Source organism: Phalaenopsis equestris, unplaced genomic scaffold (genome assembly GCF_001263595.1).
Source record: "Phalaenopsis equestris unplaced genomic scaffold, ASM126359v1 Scaffold000550, whole genome shotgun sequence".
Classification (NCBI taxonomy): domain Eukaryota; kingdom Viridiplantae; phylum Streptophyta; class Magnoliopsida; order Asparagales; family Orchidaceae; genus Phalaenopsis; species Phalaenopsis equestris.
Genome location: NW_018164990.1, coordinates 195,560 through 210,749, shown reverse-complemented (window position 1 = coordinate 210,749; position 15,190 = coordinate 195,560). Strand labels below are relative to the sequence as shown.

At 34.2% G+C, this 15,190-nt stretch overlaps 1 protein-coding gene across 1 annotated transcript in view; it reads left to right on the top strand.

Moving 5' to 3' along the window:
• The window catches only part of LOC110029110 (UV-B-induced protein At3g17800, chloroplastic-like), a 22,779-nt gene extending 8,273 nt beyond the window's left edge, over positions 1-14,506 (top strand). Inside the window, exon 3 of the mRNA XM_020731235.1 lies at positions 13,518-14,506. Coding sequence (XP_020586894.1) covers positions 13,518-14,313 — 796 coding nt within the window. The 3' untranslated portion in view covers positions 14,314-14,506. The remainder of the gene's footprint in view (positions 1-13,517) is intronic.
• The last annotated feature ends 684 nt before the right edge of the window (positions 14,507-15,190 follow it).

The window sequence follows — 15,190 nt, the reverse complement described above, 5'->3', positions numbered from 1 at the left end:
TTTTTTAAAAAAAATAATATTTATTAAATAATTTTATATTCTAACGAGCCATTTTCGAGCCAAACACGAGCCGAACACGAACATGAAAATGTTATTCGAGCCGAACACGAACACACTGTTCACGAGCCATTTCGAACACAAGCCGATTTCGAACACGAGCCAGATTCGAGCGAGCCGAACACGAGCCGGGCCTGAGCTCGCTCAGTCTCGGCTCGTTTACAGCCCTAGGAATATCCAACTAGTTCTAGTGTTATTATCAATAAATTAGAAAAATCATTTGGCTCCATTGATGGTTCCCAAATGCAATGTGGATGATAGAGAAAGACTTTGAAGGTTTGTATTGAGACAATGGTAGACATGACAAGTATGTTTAGACAATTGACATGCTGGTCTATTCTTCCTCTAAGCTATCTCATTTTATTGTAGAGTTTCCATACAGGAACTCTCATGGATGATACCATTCTTTGTAAGTTACGGTCCAAGAATATAATAGAAGTTTTCCCTTGCAGTATGAGTTTTTAGAATATAAAGTTTGCATTGAAATTAGGTGGAAATCATGCTATGGAAGGTTTGAAATTTTTGCGCAGCTTTAGATTTTTCTTTCATGAGGAATATCCAACTAGTTCTAGTGTTATTATCAATAAATGAGACAAATCATTTGGCTCCATTGATGGATTTCAGTTTTGATGGTTCCCAAATGCAATGCGGGTGGTTGAGAAAGGTTGTGAGGGTTTGTATTGAGACATGGTAGAAATGACGAGTGTGTTTAGACAATTGACATGTTTCACATTAATAAAACTCTGAGTTTTTATTAATAAAGAGATGATGATATAACTTTGCAACATTATTGAAATTAGGATGACCCTGACGATAATGTCTATAATAAAACTTGACTTTTAACAGAATTATATATAACACTCTTGAGATGATGGTGAAGAACAAAATTGTGTTAAGAGAATAATTTTATTTTGAGCAAATATAAATATTGATTAAATTTAACATTGTCAATTAGCTTTCCCTAATCCACCACCTGAAATTCACTAATTTTAGAATAAAACTTAGTAATAGCGTTCAAGTCATGAGTAAGCTTGCTAATTGAAAGTAAGTTACAATCTAATTGGGGAACATATAACCTAAAAAAGAGCTGAATATATTTGGAGACTTTTACTTCTCCTTTCCCAATAACCTGGTATAAGATCCATTAGTAAGCTTAACAAATTTGGAGTTGGGAGCTCTTGGTATTTGATTAGAGCATGAATATCTCCAATCATGTGATCAGAAGCATCTAAATTTGTTATCCAAGGATGAAATCCATAATAAATAGTTAAAGAACAGAAAAATATTAATATTAGTAAATGAAATAAAAATAATAAATATCTGTTTCTACACATGTTCCTTCGAAATAGATGCGTCGATAGTTGGGAAGTTAAATAAAGGGCTTGGCCTTTCTCTCATGTTCGAACTATTAGAGAAGCTAGTGAATGCTAGAGAGCGAAATACAGTGGGAAAGTGGACGAGAAAGCGAGCCGAGGATAAAGGAGAAGGAGAAGGAGGAGGAGAAGGTGAAGGAGAAGAGAAGAAGAGAAGAAGAAGTGAAGTCGAGTGAGCTAAGAAAGGGTTCAAATGTTCATCTTGTTGTGTTGTTTCCTATCATCCGTGCGAGTGATCAAGGAGAAGAAGGCATATTGTGTGTGCCTTGTTGAAGGAAGGGGAAGAAGAGTCAAGCGGGAGAAGGCGTCGTCCTCGATGCTCAAACGGAAGGAGAAGGGCTGTGAGCGTGTGAAAGAAGAGGTGAGGTTCCGCCCAAACTTGCAAGTTCGCATTGAGGAATAAATAATGGAGTGGCTCCGGTGCAAGGGATGAAGATATCGCGTGTGTGTGCAACGCCTCTGTCGACCAGGAAGAGCTTCAAGCGGTTTGCCCTGCATGAAGAAGAAAAAGAGGGGAGAAGAAGCTTTCGATCTGAGAAGAAGGAAGGGCGGAGACTGCGTTCGAGAAGGGGAGACTGACTAATGCTTTTTTAAGATAAGGTTTTTTATAATATTATTTTTTGAATTTATATATATACATTTAATTAGTATGTGTTAATACTAAGGTTTATTTATGTTTGGGTTGAAGTTATAGAAATTTCAGATTTTGGATCGAGAAGAGGGTGGCAACAGTAAAGAAAGGTTAAGGTGAGTTAAAGTTTTATCATATTACTTATCAATTTAATATATATGTTTAGCTATTAAAATATTGATAGTCTTTTTAATTAAACCATAATTTCAAAAATTTAATCGGGAGAGGTGATCGAGGAACGTCCAAACAAACAAATTTAATTGAGGTAAGTAATACTTATGTTTGTTAATTTAGAGCATATAGTAATATCTAAAATAAGGTGTAATTGGGAAAAACTTTAGACTTTTGAGTAATAGCAATAATGAAGTGATGAAATATTTTGTTTTGCCTTTTTGGACACTAAATAGAGGACATCAAAGATTAACTGACTACAAGAACCGTCTTAAAAAATCAGTACTTATACTTTTAAATTATAGTAATATTTGGTTCCTCCTAAGTTTGACTTACCCTATGATAGATAGATTTTAATGGATCTTTAAATTCAAATGATCATATTGTGTGTATGCCACAGATATTTGAATGCTATTTAAATGCATGATTCTTGTTATTGAATGATATGAAAAAAATAGGAATTAGATTTATTATTTTGATTGTTTGCATGTGCATGCTTGATTATGATAGTCACCTCTTTATAGTATTAACATGAGAACATTAAAGTACCCATGCACGTAAATAAAATAAATATAGATATTGAAGCACCCTAAGTGGTATAAGTTTTTACGTTGATTTTTGTGATGATTTTATACTTGGATATTGATAAGTAAACGATATAGTAGCACGTGGTGAATGTTTAGAATCACCTTGTATGATCATGTTTGATAGACAAACCATTAAATGCTCTTATATTTTTACACAGTATAATTGACATGTATATTATCTTCTTATTCATTGGGTTACTATAGTTTAGGGCATTCACTAGTTCTGTTTAGCTTACTGTTCTCTTAAACTAATTTTTTTATTAATTTATTTGATTAATAGCCGAGAATATATGCATAGAAAATGCGATCAACAAGAAATGAGATAAAATTTAACTATTTTAATTTAATTCTTTTTTTTATCATGGCTCATTCGTTATTAAAATGTTGGTTATGAACAAATTTAATTTTCACCGTCCAACCGTCTGTACCCTCCTTTAATTCTAAACCCCGGATCGAGTCATTACAGAAGTGGTATAAGAGCAAATTTATTCAAGTGAATTGAAAATTCGATTGAAACAGAGAACTGACTAATGAGGATAGAGAATATATTAGATTGCATGGTGTGCCCTGACGAAAGAAGAGTATCTTTAGCTACTTTTTGCGTTGGATGGAGAAGCCGAAAGGTGGTGGTGTGACCAGCGTCAGGATAGGTTAGGGGACATACCCAACATGATGCTAAGTTTGGAGGATTTTGTTGAACTTTTTCAGAGAGTTGTTTGTACCCCTATTTGCTTGAAGCCAGATGCAGGACAAGTTCATCAACTTGGTGCAAGGAGAGAAGTCAGTTATGCAGTATTAAGCTGAGTTCACTGCACATTCAAGGTATGCTCTACAACTGATAGCTACTGCATAAGAGAAGTGTTACAGGTTCCTTTCAAAATTAAAGGATTCGATCTGGTAGTCATTGATGCCTTCGGGGATCGATGACTTTTCGGTGTTAGTGGAGCGAGCTAGACGAGTAGAGATTGATTTCCAGCTTATTCAGAAGTGTAAGGGGACAGGTAAGAGGAAAAGTGTTGATGAAGTAGAGCATGTGGATCAATCAGAAGGATTCAATGTGAAGAAACCCAAGTTCAATTCTGATAGATTCAGTGGTAGCAGTTCTCATAGCACTGTAGTCACCCATGTCAAATGTGGAAAGCAACATAAGGGTAAATGTTTGTGAGATCTCATACGTGCTACTAGTATTGCCAGCCTGGTCACATTTATCGGATATGCCTTCACTTGCCCGGAGAACATCAAAAGAAAAGAAATCAATTGGAGTTCCTTCAGAGAAGATTAGAGGTGGGCAGAGAAGGATAGACTCTACAGCTTCAACTCCTACCCAAGTTTAATTGGGACAACTAGTTTCACCCTGAGGTTATCCTCTTACTAGGAGAGAGCTTGAAGAACCCACTGCTCATGTTGAGGCTACCAGGGATTGATGAGTTTCATGTTTTATCGTGTATTATTTGAGTATCATTCTAGTGTATGTCTTTATCAGAGAATGTGTCATTATTGTGATGTTATTGTCTCTTCAAGTGTGATATAACCACGTTTCACTTGATGGTGAAGTTTGATTTATTTTTCTTGTATCGGAGCTTTATTCTATCACACCTACTTTCCATCTTAAAGAATGTAATATAAACTTTTATTAAAAATTTATGGGTGATTAACATTTTGCATGCTTAATGAGAATGATTTGAAATTTGGAGAACATTATGTAAATTTCTAAGACGAAATTTTATAAGAATGAAAGATTGTTGTAACCAATTAAAAAAAGAATAATATTAATAACAACAACAAAAATAAACTTTATCCCACTAAGTGGGCTATAATTTTAGTAAATAAATCAATAATAATAATAATAATAATAATAAATATCTCTTTCGACATATGTTCCTTTGATATAGATGTGTCGATAGCTGACAAGTTAAACAGAAGGCTTGGTCTTTGTCTCATTTTGAACTATTTTAGAAGCGAGCAAATATTAGAGAGTGAAAGACAGTGGGAAAGAGGAAGAGATAGCAAGCCGAGGATAAGGGAGTAGAAGCAGAAATTGACGATAAGAAGAGGAAGAAGTGAACTACTAGCGGAGAAACACTAATGTATTCTTGCACATAAATGGAAAATGATATCTTGATATTGAAGCACCCTTAAGTGGTATAATCTTTTACAGTGCTTCTATGACAGTTATATCTAGATTAAAACAATATTTATATGTAAACGTTATAGTAACACTAGATAAATGTTTAGAATCAACTTGATTGATCATGTTAGATAGTACAAAGCATCAAGTATTTTTATATTTTTAAATTGACATGCATCTTGCATCTTTTTCATTAAGTTATTATAATTTAGGAGTATGAGTATTCACTAGCTCTGTCTAGCTTACTATTGTTTTAAACTAATTTTGCAGGTTTAATTTATTTGATTAAAGGATGAACGATAACAGATAAAATATTTATAAAAGACGCGATCAATAAAATATGAGATAAAATTTAATTGTTTTAATTTAATTTATTTTTTTATAGTGGTTCATTCACTATTAAAATGTTAGTTATAGAAAAATTTAATTTTTACTTGCTTTTGTTAATTCTAAGTTATGGGCTGGATTGTGACAAAAATCTTTCATTGTTAGTAATATTGGAGGAAGACATGATACCTTGGTGTATCATCAAGCTGGGAGGCCATTCTGTTGTGCTTGAAAGAAGTTTCTTCAATGCCTCTAGTTGTTCCTTAGTGAAGGGGCTAGGGTCGGCCGACTCTTCAAAAAAGGTAGCAGCATGGGTCTTGCGGCCTTGGTTTTTTCCCCTTACCCCCGATTTTTAGTTTGTAGATTTTCCATGTTTCCTACACTTGTTCTTTGTGCGATTAAGTTTCTTACAATTTTTACACAACATACGACTCTTCTTTGTCTTTGACTCACGAAAAGGGTTGTGTGATACAAGTTGTAGCTTTCGGTGCTTGATGAATCCATACTTCTAACCATCATGTGCTTTTTCCTTTCTTTTCTCTCCTGATTTCAGCAAAGGCTTCCCTAGTGATAGGAACAGGTTTCATCCCCATATTTTTTTCCTTCAACCTCATCCAAGCTCTTATTTAAACCAATACGAACTTGATCATGCTCTTTTTCTCCACTCTTGTTTTATACAACATAATATCTTTATGGCTCTCCTATACATAAGTATCATATATATCTAATTATAACCAATACATTGTAAATTTGTTGGCGTATTAAGTCACAAGTCTTCTTTTCTGAGTTCATGCAGTTGTTTTAATCTCAAACAATTTTGTATTATTTTTGGTACTAGAACAAGTCTCGCGAGCAGCTTTCGTAATCTCCTGCGTTGTATTATAAAACAAGAAACTTTCTCCAATCTTTGTGGTCATAGAATGATTAACCAAGACATGACCATATGCTCTTGGATCTTCTATGTGCGATGGTTAGGATCAATGAAGTCATGAATTGTACCCTTTCTCGTGAGTTGTTTCGTTTTTCCTTTTTTCACAAATGTACATAAGCATGAATTGTGACAATTGAAGAAAGTTATGACCATTGAGTTTATGGTTTGTAATAAAGTGGGAGAGTTCTGAGCTGTTTGGTTGAATTCCTAGTCGCTGATTTCGAATTAATCTCCAAAGTAGAGCTAGACATCTTCATGTCGTAGGGTAAGAATCGATTGCCATGCTTCCTCGAGAAGGATTAGTTATGAAGGTAGGAAGACAGCAGGGTGCAGCTGATATCTAGGTTGCCTAGGAATAGGAGGAACGTTTGGCTGGCTGATGACATATGTTAAGGGAGGACCTGTAGGGTGTGGCTGCTCGGGTGCAAGACAATGAAAGCACATGGAAAAGCAAGTTTTCTTCACAAGATTGGGATTTTCACTTGAGAGAAAATCTTGCCGATAATTTCCACTGGAGATAAATTTTTGTTGGCCCGGTCATGATTTCCATTAGAGAGGGAGTATACTGTAGAGAAATCCAAGTATGATTTCAAGTAGAGAATACCAGAGAGAAGGAATAACTGTCTTGCAGAGGGGGCCTACCTGCGGGGAGACGATTTGGGAGAGGTTTGACTGGCGGCTGCAGGGAGGGGCTTAGGCGGAGCAATGCGATATCATGTAAAAAGGTGGAGAAAAATCATATTCTCTTAATTGCAACTTTTCAAGGAAAACATAACTCAAGAAAGAAAGAAATATGACATGATAAGGAGTGAATAAAACCAAAATAGGAAACGCAGAATACTATAGTCATCATATGGCACATGAAATATTTTAATGCCTTTTTTTTCAATTTCCATGAAAATGAGCAAACAAATTAGATTGATGATCAATGGTATAATCTTGTATAAATAAGAACTAACTGAAATTCTATCAAGGGTAAAAATTTGTTAAGCTCGAAGCACTATATTAAGCATGATAGAAAATATATGTGCGTGATAAGCTTGGTAGAAAAAAATATGCATGAGAAGAGATATGCATGATATGAAGTTATGTATGATGAATAGTTGCACAACAAAGCAATGATCATTATGCATGTTATTTGATGCATGAGTTTTTCAACTGCCCCAGACAATTATGATTGTTACATCACTAACTGCTATGCCGATGAGATAATATCAGTCAGGAGCATGTTGACCAAACTTTACCTTCCCGACAACTGTGATGTTTACATTTGTAGCCGCTGTGCTAACAATATTTTATCGGTCATGAGACAGATAAGGATCTTTCCACCTTAGACAATTGTGATGGTTACATCATTAGCCGTTGTGCTAACGGGGCAATATTGACCAAGGGTGTGTTAGATTTTTTTAACAATGATTATCACAGATACATATGTGTATGTAAACAAGCTAAAACAAAGATAATACATTATCAGATTTCTTATATAAATATAACAGACTGACATTATAAGATTTCTTATAAAGATATAAATAACAGTTTGTATATTAAATTCTTTTCTTTGAATTAATATAGTTTATGAGTGTGATTGATTCTGAGTTATCTTTAGATAGCTCATTATGCTGCTTTAATAATATTTTTAAGATTTAAACATTTGAATAAGATGAACAGAAGATATCAAATATGTATAAAATATGAGAATAACAAACAAAAAGGTACAAATTTCTAATTATTAATTTAAATTACTTTTTTAGCTGCCCTTTCATGTATTAATTAAATATTAAACTATTAGTAATTGATAAAACAACAGAGAATTGATTTTCGCCGTCCGACCGTCTGTTTCCATCTTTGTTAAATCTAAATTCGGGGTTAGGTCATGACAAAAGTGGTATCAGAGTAGATTTTTAGATCAAAGCAAAATATTTTTATTAAATAACATGAATATTAATGAAAAATCCAATTGAATAATTAGATTAAGTTATAAATAATAAAAATTAAAAAAATTTAATTAAGTTTAATTAAATTTTATGATTTTTATTTCAAAATTATGGATGATCCAAAGGAAGAGGTCAGCGATGGGAATGTAGAATCTACTGTACCCCAGAATGTTACAGTCATTGCAGATGCATAAAGCTTGATAAATGAATTGTCTTTTGGGTGTTATGTTGGTTTTTCAGATGTATAGTTTCACATATGTTTTATTTATTACTTCACAAGAAAAGATTTTTATAATCACCTATGTTTCATTCTAATAAATATATAGTTAATGTAGAGTTTATGAATTTCGAGGACGGAATTTCATAAGGGTAGAGATTGTAATAACCAATTTTTGGGAAATTTGATTAAAGATTTTGCGACTGAAAATATATCCCAAAATTTGGATCCTTGGATTTCAATCAAAATAATTTTATAAAATTCTACACGAAAAATCCATCAATTCAATGTATAATACCATATATAATTTGTGAATAGATTTAAAGATAAAAAATCAGATGTTATAAATTAATTATCCTTTTAATTAACCTTCCCTAATCCCCTCACTATTCCAAACCGCCTCACGCCTTTTTATTTGAGGGTTTTGATCGAATGGCTTCCAGTCTTCGATTTTCTTCTTCCGCTTTTGATTTCTCTCTCCTTTTGGTTTCCCTCTCTCCCTCCGTCCCTCCCTCCCTCTTAGTCGTGCGCTCAACAGAAGCATGTGTGAGGAGCTGCGATTGCAGCTCAGTTCGCAGACGCAGACAAAAAGGGGTGAGCAACTCAGTGAAGTCCAACGAGCCTCAGAGTGTCGAGTACCTTTTCCCCTCTCCTTATTTCTTCTTCCTGCAAGAGTAGCACTCGACTATTGTGCAGACTGCAGAGTACTGCAACCAACAGTTTAGGGCTCCGGGGTGGAGTATGAAACTATTTCACGCTATTTCATACATTGATTTCTTTCCTTTGTTTTCATTTCAAGCTTTGCCTCGTTTTTCATGTATTGTTCGTTTCCGGTAGCTGTCAGAGGCATCAATCTTGTGTCGGAGGTGTCATGAGTGGTTTGTGAGTTTTCGTAGGGGTTCTAACATAAAACAAGTGAATGAGAAAGTGTGATTTGAAGTGTGAGAAAGAAGAGGGAAGAAGTTTTGACGACTTCGGAGTAGGGCGGAGTTGTCGAGAGACCGTTTAAAGTATGTTTTGACAAATCAATTATTTTTTGAGTTAAATCAACTTATGATCTAAGATTTCCTGAATTTCTAAGTCGTTTAAGATTTCATATTTTTTACCTGAAACATCAATTTCGAGGCAAGCGTGTGAAAGCTATACGTAGGATGACTTTGTTAAAATTTAGGAAAATTAATCCTAAGCTAAGAAGATGACTTTGATTAATAGGAGTTGCTTAAATCTTAAAGTATAATTTTATGTTTTATAGGTTATTTAGCTCAATATAGAAGTCACTGCAACATTTAGCTAGTTACCCAAGATTAAGATTTTTTCATGACAATTGAAGTGAGTCATTACATTTTTAAATTTTAGAAATTTTCTTTATTTCAAAATGTATGTTTGACTCTACATATGTTCTACTTTAGTTAGATTTTTCATACTGTTAGATTAGAAAATGTATGCTTGACAAAAGATATACAATATATGCATGAGAGAAATAATCTTCATAATAGACATGATATGCAAAATTGCATGATAGACATGATAAATATGATAGAAAAAAATATGCATGAGGCTATAGATACGCATGAGATAAAATATATGCATGATATGAGAGTTATGTATGATAAATAGTTGCATAACAAAATAATAATAAATACGCATAAATATATATTGGAATAATTTATTTTTATATTAATGCTTGTATGTCCATATTCAGGGAGAATTTTACTTAATATTGATATAGACAGGGGAGGTCAGTGTACTCATGTGTGTAGAGTTTTTTTGTCATCCCAGATTAATTGTGATGGTTAGATCAATAACTGCTGTGTCGATTGAATAATATCGACTAGGGGCAAGTAGACCAGAGCTTATCTCCCCAAACAACTGTGATGTTTACATTGGTAATCGTTGTGCTGACGGGGCAATGTCGGCTAGGAGACAGACAAAAGCCTTTCTACCTTAGACAATTGTGATGTTTATATCAATAGCCGTTGTGCCTACGGGAGCCGACGAGGCAATTTCGGCTAAGGGTGTATTAAGTTTTATTGAAGGTGATCCTCACAGAGATAAATGTGTATGTAAATAGTATAAAATAAATTAAAGATAAAGTAGTAGCATTTAGAATGGTTGACTATTTTCATTTAGAAAATGTCATTGATACATTCATTAACATATTATCACATTCCTTATAAAAATATGAAAGGCTAGCATATTATAAATTTCTTGTAATGATATAAAATATCAACATGTAAATTGAATTCTTTTTCCTTAGATTACTTTAGTTTAGAAGTGTGATTACTTCTGTGTTATTTCTAGATAATTCATTATGTTGCCTTAATATTATTTCTAGGTTGGACATTTTATCAAGATGGATGAAAGAGGATCAAATGTTTATAGAAAATAAGAGTAACAAACAAAAAGATACAAATTTCCACTTGTTATTTTAATTGTTTTCTTTAGTGGTTCTTTCGTGTATTATTTGAATAATTGTTAGTAATAGAAATAGCGAAGAATTGATTTTTACTGAGCAATCATTTGTTCTCGCCTTGGTTAGTTCCAGGCCCTGGGTCGGGTCGTGATAACAGAATCCAAATCTTGCAATTGAAACCACAATAAAAAAGAAATAAGTGCTTGAGGGAACTATAGATGGAAATGAACGTGCGCATGTTGTGTTCATGCTATGCAAAACAAATGGAAGTGTAAAAATTTGAAATGCTCTATGCAATGCCACAAACTTGCATATTTGTACCCCCTGAGCTCCACAGCTTCGCTTGCACACTATCAAGGATGATTCTGATGTGTTTAAAGAGCTTCAGCCTTTTCCACTGACAAAATAAATGAGGCTCTACCACTTTTTCGTACCAAAAGCATCTTGATTATTCCAAAATTTGCATTTTGATGGATGCACAGAATAAACTTTCAAATAATGTTGTAATAATTCGTGACCCTTACTGGTTAGCAACTATTAATCACGTCTTAAGCTCATCAACAAGTTTACCAATGCAACATAACATCAATACACGAGAGTAATCATTTCTATAAATTTCACTATTTATATTCTCAAGCTCAACTAAATTCATTTCTTGTCTTTGAATATAAACATTATGGGGGAGAACATAATAAATTTTCATTGAACTGATGATGACAATGGATCAAGTTGGCTATGATAGTTAATGACAGCTGAAAATGAATCATTTTTCATTCAACTGATGATGGCGCATGAGTACTTTTCTTATTGAAAACCAAAGTGCATGATATTCTTTTGATGAAAGCTGAGTTCTCTCTTTGATTTGTGTAACATTGAGAGATTGACTCTCAAGATAATTCCCGTCATATTAAGGGCTTCTTTAACTTTTTTTCCTTTATATGCATGACCAAACATTTTTCTTAATGGACACGAAATTAGGAATTTTGAATGAGATTCGTCTGTCCCCTTTTGATTGCTGCTGAATATGTAATCTACATGAACCCTGGTGTGTTCTAATGTACCCATGGCTTGCCATGCATGCACCCATGCAACTTAATTATAGGTTTGATTTTGATCAATTGATATTGGGTATGTTTATCTTTCAAAATGCCCAGTAATAGAACGTATATAAGTATAGATCAAATGGTTTGTACTTTTTATATTCATTTCAAAAATCAAGATTGTTTTAGATTTTTCCAGTCTTATTGTTGGATATCATGAATGACTAAAGTCTTATCATAATTTATCTTATGGTGAGGTAAGGTTTGATTGCTGCACTTTAACTGCATAAACAAAGCTGTTAAATGCAAAGTAAAATGGCAATGTCAGTTTTGAATGATCCTATGCTTGAATGTGCAACACATTGGTTGAAAACAAATTGAAGAATCTCTAGATGCTAGCTTTGATCACTCTTTTTTTTCAGGGAAAATTTATTTTTGAAATATTATTGAATTGCCACATACTTGCATTTCCGGTGCTAATAATGCCTAGAGGTCCCCATCATCACATGCACTTTTGCATGACGGCAGAATGATGCATTTTTATGTGCTCAACCTTTTTCCCTGGACAATAATCCTTATTTATTAACAGGAAGCAACTTTGCTATTCTAATATTTGTTTTATGATACAAGTCCGCAACAAAATTAGATGAAGTCAAAATATTTCGTTACTCTTGGCGGTTTGCAGCTTTTAATCATGTCCTATATTCATCAACAGCTTGACAGATGCAACATAATATTAGTTAATGAGAGGAATCATTAATATTAATTCCGCTGTGGATATTCTCAACTAAATTCATGTCAGGTCTACGAAATGAATGATAAAAGGAATTTGAATGCAGTAAAGTTTGTACCATTAGCTATATTTTTTTATCCCCTTTTCTGGGTAGCAATGATCTACATAAACAAACTTCTGATTTGGTACATGCACCTATCTTTGATTTTAATGATTAGCTCTGATAGGTTAGAACTTTGATTTTAATGATTAGCTCTGATAGGTTAGAACTTAGAAGGGATCGTATGATTGAAGCAATGATATTTCTGGAACTATATGGCTGAAGAAGTTTAGTTGCTTAGTTCTAAATAAGTCAATACTTCAGGGAATGGAATTCTCTTGTAGACGTTGAAATCTACCGGAATTTCTCGACTAACTTTTTCATAGTTTTTTTTTTACCTTTTTTTCTAGGTTGCTGTCCTGAACCTATTTTCTTTTGATGTAGTTTACTGAACTTAATCCTGAACTAGAAAACCAGGCTATGAGCAACATAATTATGTTAGCTTTTGTCATTGAAAGTTTGGCCCTGCTTTTTTGAATTTCTATTTGCAATTGGAACATACAGATGACCTTTGCTTTAATTCACTGATGAGTGAAAGGTGTCTTACTAAACAAATACTGAGTTCCTCACAGAATGAATTTGGTACTTGTAGGCTGTGAGGACTTCAGGAACCAAATTTTACTCGTTTTGAAGTTGTTCTGCTTCATTAAGTCATGACCGTTCGTTTAAGAAGAGAAATCACGAGATTCATAACTCAAAAATCTTCAGTTCTATTTGTTTTTCTTAAATTGGCCCTTTACATTGCTTTGTCTGGAATGATAACTGTAGTTTCTATTTAACATCCAAATCTTTCTTTGTGGGTTTAGTGTTAACGAATGTACCCTTTTTGGTTTCTCCAAAATATTGACTTCATCCATTAATATTCTGAATCACAGGAGGATAGCAAAAATGAAAGAAATTGAGTGCCAGCGAGCAGCTGAGGAGGTCATGTACATGCTAATAGTCCACAGCTTCTATAAGATCAACGTCCCCATGGTCCCCAACTTATCCAAATGCATAAGCAACGGTAGGATTGACATCTGGTCATCAAAGGATCAAGAACTAGGATCAATACATGGAATTGAGCTTCTGGATATGGTGAGAGAACACCTCTCAAACATTCTCAGACTGCAGGGGAAATCTGATTCCACCGGCAACTGGACAACACTTAAGATTGAGAGGCTACAGCTTGGCCGGCTTTATGCTGCTTCCATAATGTATGGGTATTTCCTGAAATCCGTCAACCTGAGACACTCTCTGGAACTCAGTCTTTCTTCAAACAACGAAGATCATTTATGGGATCAAAAAATGCATGTATCTCGGCCCCATTTTTGGAAGCAGGGCCGGGAGAATGCGGCCACTCTAGGCTGTTTTGCGGACAAAGCTGCTTCCCTGTATGCTGCTGCACAGGGAAGTAAAGCTGATAAGCTAAGAGGCTACATGATGGGATTCAATTCAGCCACTTTAAAGCTATGCTCAAAGTTGAGATCTTTTGAGGCTGCAAATCTAATTGAGAACCACAGCTGGGCTCTGTTTGGAAATCCGGAGACCAGTTCCCTTGACAAGGATGAGGTTGTTACTCTTTTAGTTTCAGGATTAAAAAGATTGATCCTGGAAGCAGTGGCTTTTGGAACTTTCTTGTGGGATGTGGAATGGTATGTGGACTCTAAGTGCCGATTAAAGGACAACTAATGAGTGCTAGTTTTGTAAATGTATTAGAATCAATAAATTATAGTTTCCTTGGCCGTGGCTCTTTTGAGAGCGTAGGTCGTCTGTGCATATGGAGAAAAATTTGCGTACGTAAGACTTAAACAGCACTCCGTACGTCAGAGAGGTTATTCAGAGGGTATTGAGAGGTTATATCCGCGTTATACCCCATGTAACCTACTAACCTACAAATATATGAAAACAGAAGCGTGAAACCTACAAGAAGGTACAGTTAGGTTTCTGAATAACCTGCCTAGCGTACACTTCTCGTGCATATGACTGTTGGAAACAGTTGAGTTGAAATATTTAGCGCATTTTGCATTAATTTTTTTGTTTTTTTAAACATTGGGATCATCGGATGAGGTTGACAGTTTTACAATTGCTTTAGTGGTTTGGAATCGTTTAGTTTACTCAAGGTATGTAAATAAATGTAGGATTTATGCCTGTTACATGATAATTGATGTATCACATATACTATTTATACATGGGAATAATGACATCTTGTATCATTTTAATATTTAAAATTCTAATTTGAGTTGAAGAGGTGGTTTAAAGTTAGGTGGTGGCTTGAAGTTGAAAGATAGGTGTTTGAAAATTAGGAAAAAGGTATGACCTCATTCGAAGCCATGGTGGCTATATGCAATCGAAAACGTTGTTCATGGTACCTCGAACAAGTTTTTATCTTCTTTTTATACGCCAACAAAGGTTATAATATAGGATTTTCCTCTGTTAATTTTAGCCCTCGTATCAAAACCAATAAATAACCTTGATCATCTTCTGACTGATGCCATTTTTGCTTTCAGGTTTCGCCTTAAAACTAAACCTGAATTATGTCTATTACACCTCCACATGCCTGTAGGAA